The 22477-nt window shown below is 33.7% G+C and overlaps 2 protein-coding genes across 2 annotated transcripts in view; one reads left to right on the forward strand and one right to left on the reverse strand.

The window, feature by feature from the left end:
- The window catches only part of LOC142339438 (store-operated calcium entry regulator STIMATE-like), a 432078-nt gene that overhangs the window by 64860 nt on the left and 344741 nt on the right, over nucleotides 1-22477 (reverse strand). The gene's annotated exons all lie outside the window — the stretch shown is intronic.
- Nucleotides 5774-22477, forward strand: part of LOC142340395 (uncharacterized) — a 153718-nt gene continuing 137014 nt past the window's right edge. The window contains exon 1 of the mRNA XM_075390973.1: nucleotides 5774-6885. Within this exon, the coding sequence (XP_075247088.1) occupies nucleotides 6627-6885 (259 nt within the window). The 5' untranslated portion in view covers nucleotides 5774-6626. The remainder of the gene's footprint in view (nucleotides 6886-22477) is intronic.

Here is a 22477-nt window from a genome sequence, read left to right on the forward strand (position 1 = left end):
AATTATCAAAATTTCTCACCGTTCATGGTTTTTTTTGTGTAAATAAAAACAAATGCTTTTTGAAAATTATCTGAGGTATGGCTTTGAGGCAATAGTTTCAGAAGAGTATTAATTTTTTCATTCTCTTCTGCCTGTCATTGTGGCGTTTCTTGAATATAAGCGTAGATTAAAACCATTTTAGAGTTTCAACAAAATAGTAGAGAAAGTTTAGAAAAATAAACCTATAGGTACAACAACGGGCATTTGATTATGCTAGAAAAAACAAAACAAGAAAATCACATCATGAAAATCTGAAAAACTTGTAAAAGATAGCAAATCAAAAAAAAAATGTCTAAACTTTTTTTCCAGTATTTGACCGCGCTAAGGATTTACAAACATTTTAATTTTTAGTTATTCATCAATTAAAACAATTGAAATTGAATAAGCAATTTCTTTAGAAACTAATACTTATTAAATTCTCAAAAAATATTCGAGAAGAGAAAGTACTTCTCAAACAATGCAGAACAATGACGGGTAGCAATGTAGCAACAATTCGCGAATAGAATCTCAATTAAAGGCCTAACTGATGCAGAAACATTTTTAAGCGAATGATAATTTCCTATCAAAAAATGTATTTGAGGACAATTTAGCATAAAAGAAACAGATCATACGATTGATGAAGAAGGGAATTTGCAAGACTCTTGCAAATCGGACGGTTATCTTGCAAGATCTTGCAAGAATCTTGCAAGATCTTGCAAGATGATGCGTAATCTTGCAAGATTCTTGCAAGAATCTTGCAAGATCTTGCAAGATAACCGTCCGATTTTGACTGGGGTACCAACAAAGTTGCGTACTCAAAAATTATATCATTCAAAAAGCCTGCAAATTGAGTTGTTTTCCTCTTACAAGCAGAAAAGCAAAAAAACTACAATGAAAAACAAATAAAAAACGCTTCAAAAACCATCGCAAACCAGCAGAACCTTCGTGTCAAAAAAGCCAAGACAAATAAATTACTCAATTTCGACTTCAGAACAACAGAACGTCTAAAAAACTAATCTGATGGTATTTATAACAAAACGATGTACAAATAAATCGATGTACAGATAATTTAATTCATTTTCAAAATTATGTTCATCTGTTCTAATTGAACTTGAAAATGAGGAAAATCGAAAAAAAAGACCCAATTTGACACCAATTCTTTCAAATAAAAAGGGCTTTACTAGACATCTTAAACCTCTAAAAAAACTAACCTGATGGTCTTTTTAACAAAACGATGTACAAATAAATCGTTGGACAGATAATTTAGTTCATTTTCAAAACTATGTTCATCTGTTCTAATTGAACTTAACATGAGGAAAGTCGAGCAAAAAGACCCAATTTGGCACCAATTGTTTCAAATAAAAAAGGCATTACTAGACATCGTAAACCACGTTATACGGCAGAAAATGTAATTTGAGGAAAAAACTTTTCAAAAGGCTGAAAAGCCTCAAAATGTTTAAATTGTTTATTAAGTCAGGTTTTCAAATAAATTTCTTTATTGCACCATCTTTCCTAATTTTCATGAATATATGACTTCGTTTCATGTTTTTTTTTCTTTTAAGGACCATGTTGGAACTTCCTCTGCCTCGACGGACTCGTATGAAATTATAGTTTATATTTTGTAGTCTTTGATTTTCATCACACATAATTTTTACTAGAGTTTAGAACATTGTACGGTTTGATCTATATTTATCCAGACTTTTCCTCTTTTTTTTTAAAAATAAATGTAATTAAATGGGTAAAAATCTTGTAGCCTGATAATTATCTTTTCATGCGACAAGCCTCAAGCCCGTTTTGCTCAAATCTAAAAAGTCTAGTTTGGATTGATTGAGTCAAAATCGGATTGTTGTTTAACGATTCCCGTTAAATATCTTTGAAGAATCTATAAACAATGAGTTTCGAAATGAAAAGCATTTAATAATTTTATGGCCCACTAAACTTCAAACTAAATCTAGAGTATCAAAATAAAAGAATCAACTCGGCTTTACACAAGCGGGGAATCGTAAAATAATACAAAAACGGTCCGGCTGGTTTAATTTGAACAAGAAGTTATGGAAAATTTTGCGCAAGTTACTGCGTAGAAAGTATATTTTAATACTTCTTCAAATCTAGCGCAATAGAAATCAAGTATAGCAAATTGATCTGTTACAAAGTTATTTAAAAAGATGTTCCGAGAAAGTTTTCTCAGTGTTCAGAGCATGATTTAGAAATTCTGTTGATGTTTTCAATTTTTGAATTATTGGAAGTTTAATTACGCAGGGCCAATTTAAACTCCTAATTGTAGTTTTGACTAGATCATACCAGGAACAAACTGCTATATCTTATTTTTTGATTTCAGCGACAAAACAACCACATACTGATAATTATCGTTGTACAGTTTTTGCATAAACCTGATCAAATCGAACTCAACTTTTCTTGCTAAATGGGATAACACTCCTTATAGTCCATACGGGAATCATATATGATGTCATACACTTCATGCGTTATTTCATGGTACGATACTTGTATGATTGCTAGAGAATCATTAATGATTCAGTATTACTGCCGTGTATCCTTGTATGCGAGGATACATATGATCATATCTGATCAGGATAAGGCTGAATTAATTATGAATATTATGAATACTGGGAAACGATTTATGACCGATGCATAATGGACTCATTTATGATCAAAGCCTGATTAGCAGGAAAATACACAAATGGTATATCAACTGGTATGATAAGATGGAGCAAAAAATGTGATCTTGTATGATTATGCGGACTTTTGTATGACCGGCATCCCTGGGTGAGTTAGAGCCGAATCATACTGTGCTTTGAACTGACGTTTAAATTTTGCTCAAACCTGATCTAATGAACTGCGAACAAAGATAAAAGCAAAGCACAAAATCAAAGACATTCACAATCTAAAGGCCATATGTAATATAGAATACTGTACTCTATATATGTTTAATTGATAATTTTTGAAAACTATTAACAAAAATATTATAAACTAGAGGTCCAGTAACTGATCTACTCAAAATTGAAGAGCCATATATATATATATTTTTACAGTTTGATTTGTTTATCACTCTTAATTGTCACTCTTATTTTGAAGCCTTCTAATTGAACAAACAAAGAATTTGAGTTAGCCTTTTAATAGAAAAAAGTTCGAACTATTCATGATAAGAACGAACGTACTAAACTTTACGCCTTAGACCCTGGTTTTGTTACAAATCTGAGGTGATATACCAACTGTTCCTCGATACCTTGACTGGAAAACACTGCGATGACATTTCCCTCTTTGAGATCAGTTTTTTAAATTAATTCAAAACCTTGAGTTCCAGTCAGTGAAAAAATGGATCTCTATAAATGAAGCATAGAAATTTTTGTAAGTTAGCAAAAATTTCTTACTGAATCTATGAAAACGGCACATATCGGTGCCAATTGTTTCTCAAATCAGTGCATTTTAAACTGTTCATAGTTTGGTTGAGCGATTCTATAAAATTAGACCGTAACATCAAAATCAATTTGTTTTTTTTATAACCTCCGACTTACTCATTTGATAATTTTCAAAAGGGTGAACTTAACTTTAGTTGGTCAGTGTTGTTTAAGTTAGCTAATTAATTTTTGATTATTAAAATAGTTTACTAATAGCATGTTCATTGTTTCCAAAAAATCCCAGTGGGATTCCAAGAACATTAAACTATACATACTAATCCCACATTCTCCATTAGGAAAGTTATCTATTCTTACATGTGCCAGGAAACATGTGACATATTACGGGCACGAAGCGTGCAATAAACTTTTTATACATTTTTTCTCTAAAATTTAATTAATATCTCACTGCTAGAAAAAACAAGAAGTACGGGATAAAGTAGTGGAAAAATTTATGCATGGGGAAAATAATCAAAAACAAACGGCTATTTTCATTCAAAAATGATAAAAATTTCTTCTAAAATGAAAAGAAGCTGTTTCAAAAAATGGGTTACCAGTACGTTTGAGATAATACAGGCGTTAAATGTAAATCCTTTGCTTTCTGAATCTGAAATAAAACAGGCTCAATTTGTGTTCGATTTTCATCAATTTATAGACACAAGTACAAATTTTATAGTGAAAGTTGTTTTTTGGGCGGGTTGGCAAATTAAATAACTACTGACTAACAAAAAATTAAACTAACAAGCAGCAAATAAAAATTTGTAGGCAGATTTTCAAACCAATTCACAACTAACCGAGTGACATGTTTTTTGTTAAAGTTTTATTAAAATCACAGATTTGTTAATTACGGGAAAATTATGCTGCATAATAAAACGCAATTTTACAGAACCCGGATGCTTTTCGGATACTGTATAAAAAAATTGATGGCAAAATTTTTTATACTTTCAGAAAAACAAATTTGATTTAAAATATTAAAAATTGTTAATTTCATCGTTCTATAGAGCGAGATTTGAAAGTCTGGTATGAATCAAGCAGACACAATTGTTTATAGATTTGATGTTGCCATAGCAGAAGCACACAAATGGCGAGGATTTTCCACACCTTTTGTTTCCGGTTATAAATTAATTTAACCGCAATTCTGTGTCTTTTAATAACCACAAAATTACGAAGTACTTCTCTTCTTCATAGTTTGCTTGGAGATACGTTTTCGTGAAATGAATAAGAATTACACATTTGGGAAGTGATGTCTCAGCGTTGGGCAGATCTTCGTTTATCGTACGGTGAAAGCAAGGTGAACCGAAGTAAAAGAAAGCCGACATTAAAGCAAGCCGAAAGTTTTGTGATAGTTATATAATCTATCAGAAATAATACATTGTTAACCGTTACAATCAACACTTCGCATAGTATTATGGTGCATAGCGTTTATCAATGCACCAAAGAAACAAAAATGCGCCAATTTTTAGCCATCTAGTGGGTACGGGCCTCAGCGCGCTGCTGTCCATTGCCATGCTTATCATCCGCTGTGGGATGTAATCTGGAAACCGCGGGCCGTTTATCGTGGCGATGCCCGCCGGTGGCAACTTAAAATACGGGTATCCCAAAAGTTTTCTGCTTACTTGAACTCGTTTTCAAAATTTGGCTTGCTTGCCTATCGGCTTGCTTGACCGCCACCATATCGTACAGCGAGCTGCTATCTAGAGCCGATAAACTATATAATATTAACTTGCATTTCTTAAAAGTATGAAAATAAAATGCTCAGAATGAAATTAGTGATTGCACATTATAAATACCGAAAATATTGATGGAACTGCCAAAGAGTTAAATGCTCCCGCTGAAATCAGATTGCTTATTAAGATTAATTTTTTCGACGCAAAAAAGTGAGCAAAAACTCGCACAATTTTCCAGGTTTATTTAGCGTTTTTGTTTTTATAATACCGACAGTTTCTTAAACCGAGTAAATCAAACCTTTCTCCGTACTTTTTTGTCATTTTCCGACCTTGTCGAGAACGGCACTGTAGGTAGAACTCTATGTGTAGAGCTCTTTAATTATAAATCTGCTACTAGATTTTTAATGACCCTGCTGAATTAATATTTCACAATTTCTAATATCAAAACACTTCATTGCTGTTTTTGTAATTTCTTGACCAATCAATTGTTACTCTTTTGGTGTCATCGGCATTTTTACACTGACTAACATCCTTTTCGTCCGGAAAAGGTGAACAATTTCTACATTTGCTGTAAATATTATGAAAGCAGTTGTGATTACCCCCCCCCCCCCCCCCCCTCATGGAAAAGGTTAACGTAATTATCATTCAAAATAAAGGGTCCTTTGTTTGCAGAATTTACGAAGTTGAGTGGTTCGAAATGAGTCAAGATTCAATTGCTATTTGCGACAAGAGTGAGCTGGAGAACTGAGAGTAAACAAAGAATGTTTTCGTGAACACTTATTCCTTTTATTTGTTCCCGGCCGTTGCGATTGTGGAGTTGAAAAAGGGGACTGATTCCCTGTTAAGCGGAATTTGGATCCAACTTGAGCTCAAGCTGCCAAAAACAACAGAAAAATTGAGGATACAAAAAGAAAAGCGGTTCAACTCCAATAATGAAACAACACCAACGTCAACATTATACTCGATGTGTTTTGTCACAATATTACCAACAAACTACAAATTATTTTCAAACTACAACTGTTAATACCACTTCTATTATTGGTTTCTAACAGTACCGCTCTTTTTTCAAAGCCAACCGAACTCTGCTGACATAATAGCACAAAAAGTGACAACAGCAGAATGAAAACTGGGACTGAAATGTGTTTGAATGATCAGTTTATAAGCGATTCTATTATTTTATGTTGGCCCACACCGCATATTTATTTCAATTAGTTTATATAATATATGCACCGATGTTTTTTTTACTCCCGCAGTTGTGAACTGTAATTGCTCGAAAAATTTAGCGGTTATTCTTCCTTACTTGTTGTGTATTTGACAAATAGCGTTGCCTATATTACCCACTATATCTATCTTTCTATCTACGCGGTTGAAGAAATATAGTGTTGGGGTTATAGTTATTTCAGTGGAAAGGTGCCTCTGTTATCTGGTTATTATTTTTACTTGTCCAATTTCAAAACGTGCCAACTAATACTAGTCATAACTAAGGCTAGTCAGTGAGCCCCTCTTTGTCAATCCCCTTTCCATTATTATGAACCTGAATGAATATTTTGCTTCCGATTGTGCCGGCACCAACTTGAAATTATCAACCATGTCTGGTCAACCCTCTGGCCCTGGTCGGGTTAACTCCCCAGCAGCCCGTATAGAACGAGGAACAGGAAGAACAGCAGTAACAGCTTATTTATCACCAGTGAAGTTATTATTGATTATCATTTTGACCTTGTCTCCTCACCTTGCGCCCTCTGCTCTCGCCCAGTACTCGACACGCGCTTCAAAAATTGTCAAAATAGGTGAGTGGCTCGAGTAATCATCATTACAAGTGGATATAATCTAAAATCGATATAATAGTTTTGCTCAATTGCTGGAGATCAAGCTCTCGCAAATAATGAAAACATAAATGGTGATGTGTGTGTGTGTGTGCGTGCGTGCGTGCGTGAGTGTGTGTGTGTGTGTGTGGTGTGTGTGTGTGTGTGTGTGTGTGTGTGTGTGTGTGTGCGTGTGTGTGTGCGTGTGTAAATGTGTGTGTGTGTGTGTGTGTGTGCGCGTGTGTTGGGGGGTTTGTAGTGTTGAGCTAAAATTGTTACGATTTGGCCAAAAAGTTAAAATCACATGTAGCTGCGGCTCATTCTTAATTGTTGCAACATTTTTTTTCAAAATGGGAGATTATATAGGCGAGGCCGGCTTTTCTTATTCAGTCAAAAGTTCACTTTTACGCATCGTAGAGAAACATCATTTTTTAGCCCACACAGACTATTTCTGATCTTTATACACAACCTAAAAATTGTTATCGCAGGCTGGAAAAGGAGAGCAGTTTAGTAAAATTGAAAGGAAAAATAACTGGAAAAGGAGATTGGAAAAATTTTGGGCGATGTTGGTAGAAGATATTAAATTATTAAATTATATTAATATAAATGTTACGGAAAATAGTCATCAAACTATATAACTGAAATCATATTCAATTTTGTTAATTTCGAGAAATTTGTTTGAAAACACAGCATAGAGAAGTTTACCGTACAAAAAAGTATTCAATCGACAAAAGGAGGTGAAAAAATCAACATTTTTTTTCTGTTCCAAGCTTTTTTCTTCTTAGTACCCTTTTAGGCTTTCATGGTACATTAAAATTCATTATATTGTCAACTTAGAAAAACTGAAAAACTATATAGGAAATGGAAATCCAGATTTTGAACAGACAACAGAATTTTATTTAAAAAAAGAAAAGGAAGGAAAAATTAATTTTCTTCTTTTAAATCTTAAATTAGTCTTTCAAACAATTCATCACCTTTTCATGTTTTTCTGATTTCTTTTTCCGGAAGTCGTATTGAAAAAGAGCGTCTTTGATAACCCCTATGCACAGGAAGTCTGCAGAAAAGTATTTTTCTAGAGAAAAACGAAAAAGGAAAAAAAAATATTTTCTGTGGCCTCTCTCGTTCAAAATTTTTTTGAGTGTAATATAGAGCGCTCATTTTATATTATTCCAAAAGAAAGCGATCAAAACTTTTTATTTTTCTTTAGAGAAAAGAACAGAGTTTTTTTGTAAAATTTTGTGGGCCCCTTAACCTCAAACGCAACTCCCATATATCAATTGCATATTTTTGAAAGCAATTTTACGGAATATACCAACTATGAAAAATTTGAGACGAGGAAAACAGAAAACAATGTGGTGAGATAGAAGAATTTTCTCTGTTGCAGTTCTATGCTCTGTTGATAGTTCCTTATGCTTCAAGTGAATTTAAGCAGTTTATTTGCCTCCATATGACTAACTACACCAGCAAACAGAGAAAATGGAACCAAGTAGAGATATCAGCAGCACAATTTTGATTCAACTATAAATTCAACAGGAAAAATTTTTGGAAGAGTAGAAAATAATACTTTACTGTAAATTTTTGCAAAAATTTATGCTCTTCACTGTAGCCCTTCCTCAATATCATTCTCAATTTTTATGTGCTAAAATGACATAAATTGAGAATAAAATGGTCTCTAAATGACATTCAGAATCATGAAAACATTTAACCTCTTTTTTGCAGAATTCAATTACCTTGATTTTGTGCTGTTCAAATGTCTTTGCTTTGATTAGCAATACAATCCCTATTAATGGAAAAATTAGAGACATTTTTTATAAACAAAATGAGACAAATTGATCGCACATGGGGAAATTGGAACAAACGGAACATCAAAAAATATTCATAGTCATATGAGAAAATAAATCAAACTAAGAAATTTTCTTTCCCAACACAGCGACCCTGTTCTCAAATTATGATTGGATCACTTTAAAACGTTTTTTCTCTGGCTGACCCAAATTGGGTTGAATCTGGTTGAGGTAGTTAAAACGTATTGGAGCACAGAAAAGAACTTAGAAAATATCTTAGAGCTAAGAAACTTAACTTATGTTGATAAACTCAGAGAAAAAACAAACTTACCAGATTTATAACGACAACTGCAGCTCACAATTTAGAAAATGAATGTAAATCAGTTTAGATCTGTATGTTTGTCAAATATTGATATTTATCTACTAATATTGAATAGGAAATGCAACTTTGCGAACCATCTCAAGTGAACTAAATTTTTGCCTGTAATAATGAAATGACGCCCACTCATACGCCCCAAAATCGCCTGATTTTTGATACTTTAACCTTTTAACAAATGTACACTGTAAATGTTATATTTATTTTTCCGACTATATAAACCACTGATTTTTGCTAAATTCTACACAATTTTCTTCTCTTTTGAATCTCCTATAATTAATTCTTATTCTCTCAAATATCTTTTGAGCTTGAACAGCTTCAATCTCTAACGTGCCAAAACTCGTCCCGCCTCATCGGGGTTAGTGCGCTACAGTGTTCGTAACCCTGCTAACAGGTTATGGGCCCAGCCATCAGACCGTTGATACGCTAATAGAGTTTTGTTTGAGATTGTGGTGTCAGTGTTGGCAGTTTTAGCTCTTCTAGATTGACGAGAGTTTTAAGATAAAAAAATTTGAGATTTCCCTCGTAAATAAAAGCTAAATCAGAAATTGTAATAGAAAAGTTGAAGTTTAAACTTCATTATGGAACCATCAAACAATAGTTTGAAGTGGATGACGTTTAGCGGGTTGGCTGAGGACTACCCAACATGGAGCACTCGTTTCTCTGCCTTTGCACAAACCAAGGGCCTCTTCGAAACGCTCACAGACACAGTTGAGCTACCTGACAGGCCAGCACCACTGAGGGAAGATGCCAATGATGAGCAAACGCGAGAACACGAGGCACAGACTCAAGCTAGAGCTACAGCTGTACAGGAAGATGAGAGCCGCAAAAACCAGATTTGGTGCTACCTGGCAATGACGCTAGATGCCATTAGCCTCATGCTCATCCGACATGACTGTGTGAACAGCAAGGGTCTTGGAGATGGCCAGAAAGCGTGGCAACTTCTCCAGCAACGCTTCAGAAGCAATGAGACAACCACAGTCATCAGTCTGATGAGGCAGTTGGCCAGACTACAACTTCGAGAGGACGAAGCCATCCACCAGTACTTCATCAGAGCGCAAGAACTGGTCACCCGATTGCATCATGCTGGTGAGGAGCTTTCTGAGACGCTGTTTAATGCAATGGTATTGAACGGACTTCCACAACGATACGAGCATTTTGTGGTGCAGGAGAGCTTCAATCCTGCAGAGAACTTTGTGGAACTGAGGAAGCGTCTCACCAACTTTGAGGAGAGCCGCAGACAGAGAGATGATGTGGAGGAGGATCAGCACGTTGCCATGTCAGCAAAGAATGCTTCTCATCAAATTGGTATACACTCTTCATTCAAATCACATCCTAGGAAGACTTTTTCTAAGCCTAGGAGTTCCAAAGGCCCTAGATTGTGTTTTGTATGTAACAAACCTGGACATTTAGCAGCTAGTTGTTACAAAAAAGACAACGCTGTATGTAGTATATGCAAGGCTAAAGGCCACCTAGCAAGTGCATGTAAACATCAACAAAAAAGTCCTCATAAAGGCTTAGCGTCTAGTTTAAGCGCTGACAGCTCATTTGAAGTCTCAAAAACTGATTTAGTAGTAGATTCAGGCAGTACTGATCACATGATGATAGATAAAACTTGGTTTAAAAATTACCAAAAACTACAAACCACAGTTAATAATCCAGATGGAGGGAAAACAAAAGTTGAAGGAATAGGAGATGTAGATGTGGAAGCACCTGACACTAAAGGTGTGCTACATAAGTTGACTTTTGAAAAAGTTCTGCATGTACCAGAGTACAAAACAAACTTTATTTCGGTTTCAAGTTTAGTTCAAAAGGAACACGAATTATTTCACACAAAAGCTAAGTCAGTTCTAAAACTCAGAAGCAAAGAAAGCTTCAGACTGATAAGAAGAGGCAAATTGTTCTTCTTACCATACAGAAAAGAAAAAACCACTTTTCAAACTTGAGTGGGGGCACGTGTCAAGCAAAACTTCGGCACAAAAGACTTGGACATTTGAACTTTAGAGATGTAGCAAATACAACAGATGAAGTTTCCCAAGCTTCAGATTTTTGTGAAACTTGTGCTTTGGGAAAATTTTCGAAAAAGCCTGTTCCAAAAGTGAGCGATAACAAAGCAACTCAAAAACTAGAAAGAGTTTACTCTGACGTTATTGGACCAGTTAGTCCATCAAGTATAGGTGGCAACAGATATGCAATTAGTTTCATAGAGGAATTCAGTGGCTACGCAGTAGTAAAATTTATGAAATACAAAACGCAGGCATTGCAAACTTTCAAAGAGTATGTTGCACAATATGGCCGACCAAAATTTTTGAGAACTGATAATGGAACAGAATACAAAAACAGAGCCTTTAAAAAAATTTGCATAAGCAAAGAAATAGCTCGTGAGTTCATAGTTCCTGAAACACCTGAGCAAAATGGTGTTGCAGAACGTTTTAATAGAACAGTAGTAGAAGCTGCAAGATGCCTTCTAATAGATTCAAAATTGCCAAAAAGCTATTGGGTTCGAGCTGTAGATACATCATGTTATGCTAGAAATTTAGTTGTCAAAGACAAAAATACAAAATCAGCCTTCGAAAAATTTTTCGGTAGAAAACCAAGAAGCGACCATCTAAAAGTGTTTGGTTGTGTAGCCTATTCAAAAAACCGTGATGCCAGTAAGAAATCAAAGTTTGATTCTAAAGCAACAAAGTGCCTGTTCATTGGTTACTCTGATAACACAACAGCTTATTTGTTGCAAAACCTAAGAACTAGGCAAATTTTCACTTCTAGAAACGTTAAGTTCAATGAAAACAATCTACCAGGTTTTCATAATGAAACCGAAGATATAGAAGACAGCTTTCTATATCTAGACTTAGACGAAGTAAGAGAAGAACTTCAGGATACAAGCACCTCAAGTGATTTAGGTTCAGAGGTTGAGTTAACTGAAACAGAGAGCGATCAAGAAAGTGAAAATAATAAAGAAACTGAAGTTGATCAAGAAATTAAAGAAGAAAAACCAAGTCCTAGCGTCAAACCAAAATCCAAAATTAATGTTAAGTTTAATCCAAATGTTGCAGTGAAAAACATAGAAAGAAAGCCTTCAAAAATTCCAGTACCCGTCAAAAACTCACAACAGAAAAAAGTAAAACCACCCTCAAGACTGCAAATGATAGGTAAGCTAGGTCAAATAGCAATTTCTTCAGGAGATCAAAAGACCTTCCAACTTTGGTCAGAGTACGATGAAATGAAAAGATTGAGAAATGAAGCAGCTCAAGATAGAGAACTTAAGCGAAGTGATAGGTCTAGAGCGCCTCCGGAACGTTTTGGTAAAAGCTATTCTCATGCTGTTCAAAGCACATTAGCAAAACATTTCATCGAGCCTGAAAATTTCGAAAACGCTATTAATTAGGAACAAAAAGACAAATGGCTTGAAGCAATGAAAACAGAGATAGAAAGTTTAAATGAAACAGAAACTTGGGTTTTAGTTCCAAAAGAAAAAGGACGAAATATTATTCCTGGCCGATGGGTGTACAAAATTAAACACGACTCAAACGGAAATATCGATAAGTTTAAAGCTCGTTATGTAGCAAAAGGTTTTAAGCAAATTGAGGGAATTGAATATTCCGATACTTTTGCTCCCACAAGCAAACCTGAAACCTTTAAAATTTTACTAGCTTTATCAGCTATTGAAAACTTCTTTTTAAAACAAATGGATGTAAAAGCAGCTTATTTGCATCCTAAAATAGACGAAGAAGTCTATCTAGAGCAACCAAAAGGTTTTGAAAAGTTAGACAGCAACGGCAACAAGTTAGTTTGTAAGCTTAAAAAATCAATATATGGACTGAAGCAAGCAGCCAAAAATTGGTATCAGGAGCTTTCAAATTTACTAATTCAGCAAGGTTTTGAAAGAAGTAAACACGATTACTGTCTTTTTCTAAAAAACAAAGAAGATGAAAAACTGTATGTTCTATTCTAGGTTGATGATTTAGTCATAGCAGGAAATAGTCAAACCGAGATCGACAAATTGAAAAGTTCACTGGAATCAAAGTTTAAAATGGACGACAGAGGAGATCTTGAATGGTTTCTCGGAATGCGAATTCCGAAAACAGAAAAAGGAATAACTTTAGATCAAGAAAGGTACACTCAAAACATTTTAGAACTGTTCAATATGCAAGACTGCAAACTAAGCAAAACGCCAGCAGAAAATAACCTAAAACTTGAAGTAGCTCAAGAAAATTCAGTAAGAGTAGATTCTCATAAGTTTAGAAGTCTAGTAGGTTCATTACTTTACCTAGCTAAGCAAACTAGTTCAGATATCATGTGGATCACAAATGTCTGATCACGCTTCATGAATGACCCAACTGTTGAGCATTTCAATGCTGGCAAGCGCGTGTTGAGATACCTACAACATACTAAAATCTCTTAGACTCTTTTTCCCATCAACCAGCAACAGCACTCTAGTTGGCGAAACAGATGCAGACTGGAGTGGAGATGTAAATGATAGACGATCGACCACAGGATACTATTTCAAGCTGGGAGACAGTGGGGGATCTGTCAGTTGGCAAGTCAAGAAGCAACCGACAGTGTCACTCTCATCTTGTGAGGCAGAATACCAGGGTTTAGCTGCCGCGGTGCAAGAAGCCATTTTCTTGCGTGGTCTTCTTGGAGAACTGGGGTACGAACAGTTTGAGCCCACAACCATTGGAGAGGACAACCAGAGTTGCATAAAGCTTGCAACTAACCCGGTGCTTCACAAACGATCCAAGCACATCGACACGAAGTATCATTTCATCCGAGAACGAGTTGATGACAACGCAATCAAATTGATCTACACGCCAACAGATGAAATGGCAGCAGATCTTCTGACAAAATCTTTGCCACAGCCGAAAGTAGAACAACATCGAGAACAAGTATTGGGCGAGTCCAGATTCTTACCTAGCGGCAACAATCTGAGTGGGGGTATTGGAGCACAGAAAAGAACTTAGAAAATATCTTAGAGCTTAGAAACTTAACTTATGTTGATAAACTCAGAAAAAAAAACTTACCAGATTTATAACGACAACTGCAGCTCACAATTTAGAAAATGAATGTAAATCAGTTTAGATCTGTATGTTTGTCAAATATTGATATTTATCTACTAATATTGAATAGGAAATGCAACTTTGCGAACCATCTCAAGTGAACTAAATTTTTGCATGTAATAATGAAATGACGCCCACTCATACGCCCCAAAATCGCCTGATTTTTGATACTTTAACCTTTTAACAAATGTACACTGTAAATGTTATATTTATTTTTCCGACTATATATACCACTGATTTTTGCTAAATTCTACACAATTTTCTTCTCTTTTGAATCTCCTATAATTAACTCTTATTCTCTCAAATATCTTTTGAGCTTTAACAGCTTCAATCTCTAACGTGCCAAAACTCGTCCCGCCTCATTGGGGTTGTTGCGCTACAGTGTTCGTAATCCTGCTAACAAAACGTAAAGGGCTTTAGTAGTTCAGTACAAAAAGTTAAACTTTCATACGTTAGCGTCCATGTGTCAGGCAAGTTTTGAGTGGCAGGTTTCTTTGTTTGACTTAAATTGTTGAAAAGCATAAATCGCCAGAATATATAAGTGAATTGAAATAAAAATTGCTACAAAGATTTTTCACCAAAAGGACAAAATTTTGCGTAATTAACAACTGATTTTAACTGAATCGTGTATATAACTAATTGATAACTTTTTCATCAATTTGGCCCAATTTCAAAAAGAAAATAATAGATAAAAATTGTTCCTTTTTTTGTTACTGCTATCGTGTAAATTGATCTGTTCACATCAAATTGGCAATCTACTGTCTGTGTACGTGCATCTGTATAAATTTTCTTTGCGTCTGCTTGTTCTAGATGAACTTCAACTTTTTGAGAAGCCGCTCTATATTACAAAATAATTGACAATGCATGTTGTGTAATATTTGTGAAAGTAATATCAAAGTGAAGGTTATAGTTTTTTTTCAATTTTCATATTAGAGAAAATTGTAATCAAATTTACTCCTCAAAATTTACGAATCAAAATTGCTTCTGTTAGAGCTTTGCGAAAATGTTAATAAGAAGAGATTTTCCTCTTAGAACAAAGAAAAAATGTTGACAATTTGAGACATTTGTTGGAACATAATGTGCTACGCACAGTGTCGCACGAGCTGTCTTGTTGATTTATAAAACTGTATTTTCAATTCTTCATTATCTAATTTAATATTACAGAACTTTTTACTTCGTTTGAATAATCAAATTTGTGTATATTAACTCATATCGTAGACACCGTGGCTATCGGAGACCAAAGATGTGGTAATTTTTATCTCGACTACAGTATTTTCACCAATGATCAATATCACTCGATGCACTTTATAATTGTTTAAAATAAAATTGATCTGGTGGCTACTATAGACTGCCATTCAGTACTCCTTATAAGCAGCACTTAACGGCGGTCTATAGTAGCCACCAGGTCAATTTTATGTCAATTTTATGTCCAAAATATTATGATTATGTTAATGATATCATCTCAGAAATGGATCTTGTGAAACTTTCTGCTAATTATAAAAGGATCAAATAAAAAATTGAAATAGCTATTGAAATTCTATGACACCATAGGGTGTAATAGAATTTCAATTAGAAGAATTCGCAACAATTGATTTTTTAGTTTTTTATTTGATCCTTTTATAATTAGCAGGAAGTTTCCACAAGATCCATTTCACGAGATGATAATATTGACACAGATCTGACGCAAATTCTGAATTATAAGCCACAATTTGTAGTCGTCAAGTTTCAGCAATAAGTCTGCTCCTTTTAATTCATTTATCAAAGAAAAAGCAAACGAAAGCACAATCTGATCATTGTAAATTTCTTGTAAGAAATTTTATTATGAAGGGGGAGTAATGAAGTATGCTAGAATTCTCAATTTTTTAGTATATTTAAGCACACCAATCAATCAATTTATTACGAACTCTTAAATGAACTAACTCATTATGCCTCATATTTTCAGCTTCTGGATGCTCACTTATAGTAAGACGGCCCGCATGGTCTAAAACTTGCCTCAAATGTTGAAACTTTTTAAAATGAGAAGCCCTGGAATTTGTAGAATATGATTAAAAATTTTAACTTTAGTCTGTTAAAAGTCTGGAGAATGTTCAAACACACCTGTAGAATTGAGACAAAGTTACTCGAAAGCCAACTCAAAAGCAAGTTTATCAAAGCTAACCATTTCCTCCCCGTTTGGCTGTGCGATATAATGATTTCACTTTTTATAATTACACCACAAGCAGCAAACGTGAAAAACAAAGAAAAACTTTAATAGCGCCGTTGACTTTAGAGATCAAAAAATCTTCCAGCTCATTAACATGAAATAACTTCACAAATGATGACCAATTTGTTGTGCTTTCAAGTTTTTGCTCGTTATGCATTTTAAACCACCCCTCTAAACACAAGTAAAATAAAATTATGAATGGTTATCCATTTGTATTGAAATGAAAAGTGTTACCGAGATTTATTTTTTTTAAGTTTCCGGGACAAACTCATTGAAAGGAAAATTGGCATCAAAGTTTTTTGGCATCAAAATTTTGCAGTCGCTTAAATCATCGAAGTTTTTGAGTTCTACGTTTGTATCACAATTTTATCAAATTTTATCTAATTTTATCTGAAAACTATCAACAAATTTAAAAGCGTGCTTTTACAACAGAAATTATGAATTTATTAAGTATTGCGAAACATTTCACTGAATACCATTCCTACAATTGTATCTTTGGTACATATTTTCAAGAAACTTGAGCATCATCACATGAAAATCTATTTTTGTGCCGACAAAGCATATTTTATTAAAGAGCATAATTGGGGTTACTTGACAATATAACCAATTCCATTCTACCCAATTTCAAAATGCTCAATGCCATTATACACAAAATGCCATTTTATCCAAAGCCACAGTACCCAATCACAAGAAACCCAATTGTAATAATACCCAACCGAAAACTCTGCTAACAATTGCTTTCCGGTGGTAATGCCTGTAACTCCACATTCATAGGTGCTTCATTTCGAGCTGTTCCAATTCGTAGCAGTCTTTGTTTTGAAACTCCTGTCCGTCGGGATTAAAGTTAGTTGGTTCTGCTGGGAAGTACTTCAAGTAATTTCGCTCATGTTTAGCGTCTATATTTGGTCAAATATAATGAGTAGAATTACACCTCAACATATTTCGTACCAATAATTTTTTGTGACAATTTTGCGTCCGCTTCAATTAAATTGTGTCTAGTCAGTTAATTCATACTTAACTGTGGACTGGAATCATAATTAATTGCTCTCAAACAGAGTTTGTAGAAAATTTTAGTGGGCCTGTGGTTTTTTGTTGTAAGTTTTTTTTGCTTGACTCGTTTTTCTTCTGGCCTATTTAACGTTTTGTGCTCAGAAATGGGATAAACAGGTAGCACTCGGAGAGCGTTAAGTCGCTGTGCAGCATTTTTAGATCCTTACGCCTTACAGTTCTCTGTTTTGAGGAGACAATTTTATGGTGTGAAAGGCGGTTCCTGGTCTTAAAAGATTGATCCCCTCAGTCACCCACCCAAACCCCACCAAAAGAATCTGCTTCTCATTGTAATGAGACAGTACTTACACTTGTTAATCAGGTCAACAATAACAAAACGCGTTCCCATCAAAACAAAAAGCAGTATTCCCCTTAAATATCAATTTAATCGGAAGGCTTAAAGTAAAATAGCAGTTTTCATTCAAGTTCTTTTTATTGTCCCAGTTTAGATTATTGTAATATTAATTTATTCATATGTAAAGGGTTGCTGAATGCTGCTTTATTCAAGAACACTGAGAGCACTTCCACCCAATTTGTTTAGAGTTTAATCAAGCTGCTGTTTTTTGATGAAGCTATGCTTCAACTTTATTGTTTTGTCAAAAAAGTTCTGCAAAGCCCTACAAACTAACTCAAGCCTGCTTTAAATCAGTTTTGGAATCAGTGGAAAAAATTAATATAAATAAAAATTATTTCATTATGGTGAGGGTTTATGGGTAAGTTCCGAATAGTGCTCTAAAATTTACCTTGCAATTGCCAATAAGTGCCTTGATCAGAACTTTGACCATAGTAAAAATCGTTTTGAAATTTCTATGATTCAGTGCTGATTTTTAATGACGCTCAAATCCGGGGATCATTTATTCAAAAATGTGCTCGAAATTCGCAACTCAATAAGTTGTTGATAACTAAATTGAATTGATGGAAATTTGTATGAGTTTAAAATTTTTGTATTTTGTTGTTTTTAATAGTTTTCTTGCAATTATTCAACTTGAAAAGGCTTCACGAAATCTGTTTATAGCAGAGATGACAGTAAATAAAAGTTGCACAATCGAAAATTGTGCTAATAGAAAATAAACCGAAGTTTGGCATTATTATATGCATTTTATCCTGGTACAGAACTCCGATCAAATTAATGTACAAATGCAGGAATTAATTGGAATGGTAAGAATTCGTCAAGGATTATCAAAATTCAATAAAAAGAAAATTAATAAATGACACTATTTCTTGTCCTGAAAATTTAAGAGGTGACCATGCTGCAGAAATGCAGTTTATATAAATAAATGCAATTATATAACTGATTTTCAATAAATTACCTAATTTTTGTAATAGACTTTGATATTTGTTATTAGGAAATCTAAGTTAGCTATCTGTATTTCCGACCAGATCAAAATCCGTGAAAAATATAAATGTGATCAAATTCCAATCAAAATTTTTTCAAATTCAGATAATTCTCTGAATATTTTCTTATCAAATTGCAATCCGTTCAAATTCATGTCAGATTTTTTGATCATATCTCTACCCGGGGTTGCATACGTTGACCGCTTCTCATAATTAATTGTAAGTGATCCTTTTGCCATGGGTACTATTGAGAAGATCAACGTTTTTCTTTTGATTGTTTTCAAAGCAAATTATTCGTAATATAGCACATATCTGTCAAATAATTTTTCCAATTACAATATTGTTTAAAATGATCAAACAACATTCATGCTCAATTTGTTTAGTCGTTGTCTGAAATACTGGACAAGCTCATTTTTTATATATATATTTTTGGCTCCCTTCTTTTGGGTATTCCAGTGTGATTAATCTTAACCCTCTTATAGCGTTCTGTACTTTGTTATAAGAGCAGAAACTACTGTTGCATTGAAGCGGCGTTTTATGCGGTACCAATTTTTTTATTTCAATTGAAGTTGATTGAAATTACATTAAACCGTTGAACTGAGACTGAACCAATTGATTCTATCTTTTGAGTGGTATGAAGGGGCGTGGGAGAGTAGGCGAACGCTCGATTAGGCGAAGTTAACTCTGGTATCCATGATCCGAACATTTTCAGCTAAGTTTTTGTGAAAATTAGACGAAAACCAATTAAAACGCTGAAAGCAGGTGATTCAATATCAACTTGACGCTATAAGGTAGCCAAGTGTCCCTAACAGTTGTCTTAACATGAAAATGAGTTGATACATTTCAGGTTCGATTTATTATTTTTCAAACCGTCTCATCAATTTTGTAATCCTCGGGTACATCCGAGAAGAAGATTTTGTTAAAAGTTGGTCAGCGGAAAATTGGCCAATTGAGTATTTCCAAGAAGGCTTCAATCGTAGTATTTGAGAGCTATTTGACGCGAGTGACTTCGAGAAAAAAGTTAGCTTAACCGTGGGACAGAATTAAACTGTTTTAGTAAGCTATTATTATGTTAAAAGAAATGTTGGGGAGACATCAGATTTCCGTAGCGACGACATGTCTTTCATATGCCGTTATTGATTGTGTTAAAAGGTTTTTGTCTAATACCACGCAGAAAAATTGTTAAATGTTCTTGCATGTTGACCACAAAAATTAACTGGGCTTAATTGGGCTTTAGTCTAATATCAAATCCCACATTATGAACGATTGATTTAATTGCAATACAATACAGTGTTAGACTACTGTTTTGCTCATTTTTTTTGTTAAAGCATTCTTCATTAAAAGTTTTGTGGATCTATCAACTGTTTTTTTTCAAAACTTTTTTTAATTTTTTGTTAAATTTTAATATTTGAAGTGCCAAACTTAGAGCTAGTCAAAATATCGCAAACTGTTTTGTTGTTGAATCAGTTTCCGTCAATTGATGCATTTTGTCTGGAGAAAAAAGGTGACGTCACTAAAGAAAACTTAAAAACTGAATTGATTTTTGAGGTTCTCTTGAAGAACTTCCTGCCGTACTTCTACTCAAAATTTGCCAAACAAAATTTATAGTTTGACCTCTAGTGAAAACGTAGAATTTTTCCGCTATATTTTTTATTCAATTAATGACTACAAATAGAGAGGAGTTCTATTTTTGTTTCATCTATCCAATAAAAAGATCAAGTCAATATATGGTAGATTGGTTTTGTTGTTGAGACAAATTCACTTGATCAATATTTTTTGTCTGGAGGAACAAGCTGGATGTCAATAATGGATGTCATTGACATAGTGGATGTCATTGAACTGAATTTATTTTTGAAAAGAATCTTTATGGTTTTTCCTATTTTCGAGGGAGGTTAGGCTTAGATTTATCAATAGTTTTATTTTCTCTGATATCAGAGTACTCACATATTGACGAATTATAATGTTTATTTATAAATGATTATGCTAGAAAAAGATGTGATAGCCAGAAAAATTATGAATTCTTAAAAAAAAATGAGTGAATTTGTCCAATTTAGTTCTTTTGAGAATTACTCGAATTTTATCCATGCTGTTGCTTTGGTTGATCCGTTATGCTTATTGTTTTGCCTATTCGAAAATATTGCTGTAGCATTAGTTTTTTTAATATCGAATCAAATGGGCTGAACATTCAAACCAATCCTTTTTAAATAGTTTGTTTCTTGCAAAATGAACTATGAAGAAAGATATGCAACAGAAGACATCCACAGAATGTGCATATCTTTGTCATAGCTTTCTGTGTCTTTTTTTCCATGAAAACAAAATTTTTATAGTTTCTTTGTTTTTTGCTAATTTTGGTGCTCATTTTGGGCACAATTTCAATGTTTTTAGCCCATTTTTTGAAAGACGCGGTCAAAATTTTATCGATTCATGCAACTTGTTGTTTTCCAGAGATTATTGAATAACTAACAATATCTTCTTTTTTGAATGAATAGCAAAAACGTATTGATTGAGGGCGCCAAAAGCTATTTATGAGTATATGAGAAAACACTGTTTCCACGTGCAGAGTTTTAATTTAGATTTACGCTGTTGTTTGCTTTTCACTGTCTTTTGTCTTCATGGCTTTTATTAAAAAAGTAACCATTATTCTAGATTCTGATATCATTTATTGCTTTGAAAACAATTTTTGAATAAGCTTATATTTTGTTTGAGTTCTACCACTCTTCATTGTTCTTTTTTGATGAATTGCTTACCTGTCAGTGACGACAATGCTAAGTAAAGAAATTTTTCTTTATGTATTTTTTTAATGGCGTTTTATAGCTAAGGAATTTAAAGGATTCAAAACTATATTGACTTTCAATAAACAAGATAATCTTTTCAATTTCTACTCAACTTGCTGTTTTTTATTGTTCCTTCGTTGTATTTTTGACATTTTTGGTCTTTAAGTAAGTGGTAACTTCATTTTTTGTTTATTTTTTTGTTTTTTTAAACTTATTCAATTCTATGAACTGTATTTTTTTCTCTTGGATGCTTTGAGGAATTTTGCACATTATCTCAATGTTTGGTTCAAAATGTACGCATAGAATCATTGTACTGGAGGTTGAATTTCACAATATTTTCAATAGTACAATCAAAAAGTTTGAACCTAATGTTTTTGTTTCTTGAAAACTCTTGCCCAACCTTTCTCCACGGAGCTATTATGCCTTCCTTCAATAAAATGCAAAGGCAACCTCATGCTGATAAAAAACTCAAGCATGTAGTTTTGCTCTCTGCGAACTTATTATATTTTACACCTCTGTATATAAATCAGTCAAAATAGTGGAGGTGATTAGAAAAAACCCATATACATGCTCGCTCTCTGATCATGGTCCGACTAAAAGCAATCGAAAAAAGAGAAAATTTGGGGAAATTAGTCTTGGGTATAGAATTAAGACCATGAGGCTTTACGTACCCAAATTATGACGAAAAAATTTAAACTTGTCGGATTGAAGTTAGTATGTAACTGTACATTACCAAACCCCTTATTGTTTCTTATCGTTTCTTTTGCCTCAATCATTGAGAATTTTATATGTTAAGAGAAATTTAATACAAGTGAATGGCTACTATATTGGAGCACAGAAAAGAACTTTGAAAATATCTTATAGCTTAGAAACTTAGCTTATATTAATAAACTCAGATAGAAAACAAACTTACCAGATTTATATCGACAACTGCAGCTAAAATTTTAGAAAGTGAATGTAAGTTAGTTTATATCTGTATATTTGTCAAATAATGATATTTA

The sequence above is a fragment of the Convolutriloba macropyga genome, chromosome 5, assembly GCF_964194025.1.
Source record: "Convolutriloba macropyga chromosome 5, txConMacr16.3, whole genome shotgun sequence".
In the NCBI taxonomy this organism is placed as follows: Eukaryota; Metazoa; Xenacoelomorpha; order Acoela; family Convolutidae; genus Convolutriloba; species Convolutriloba macropyga.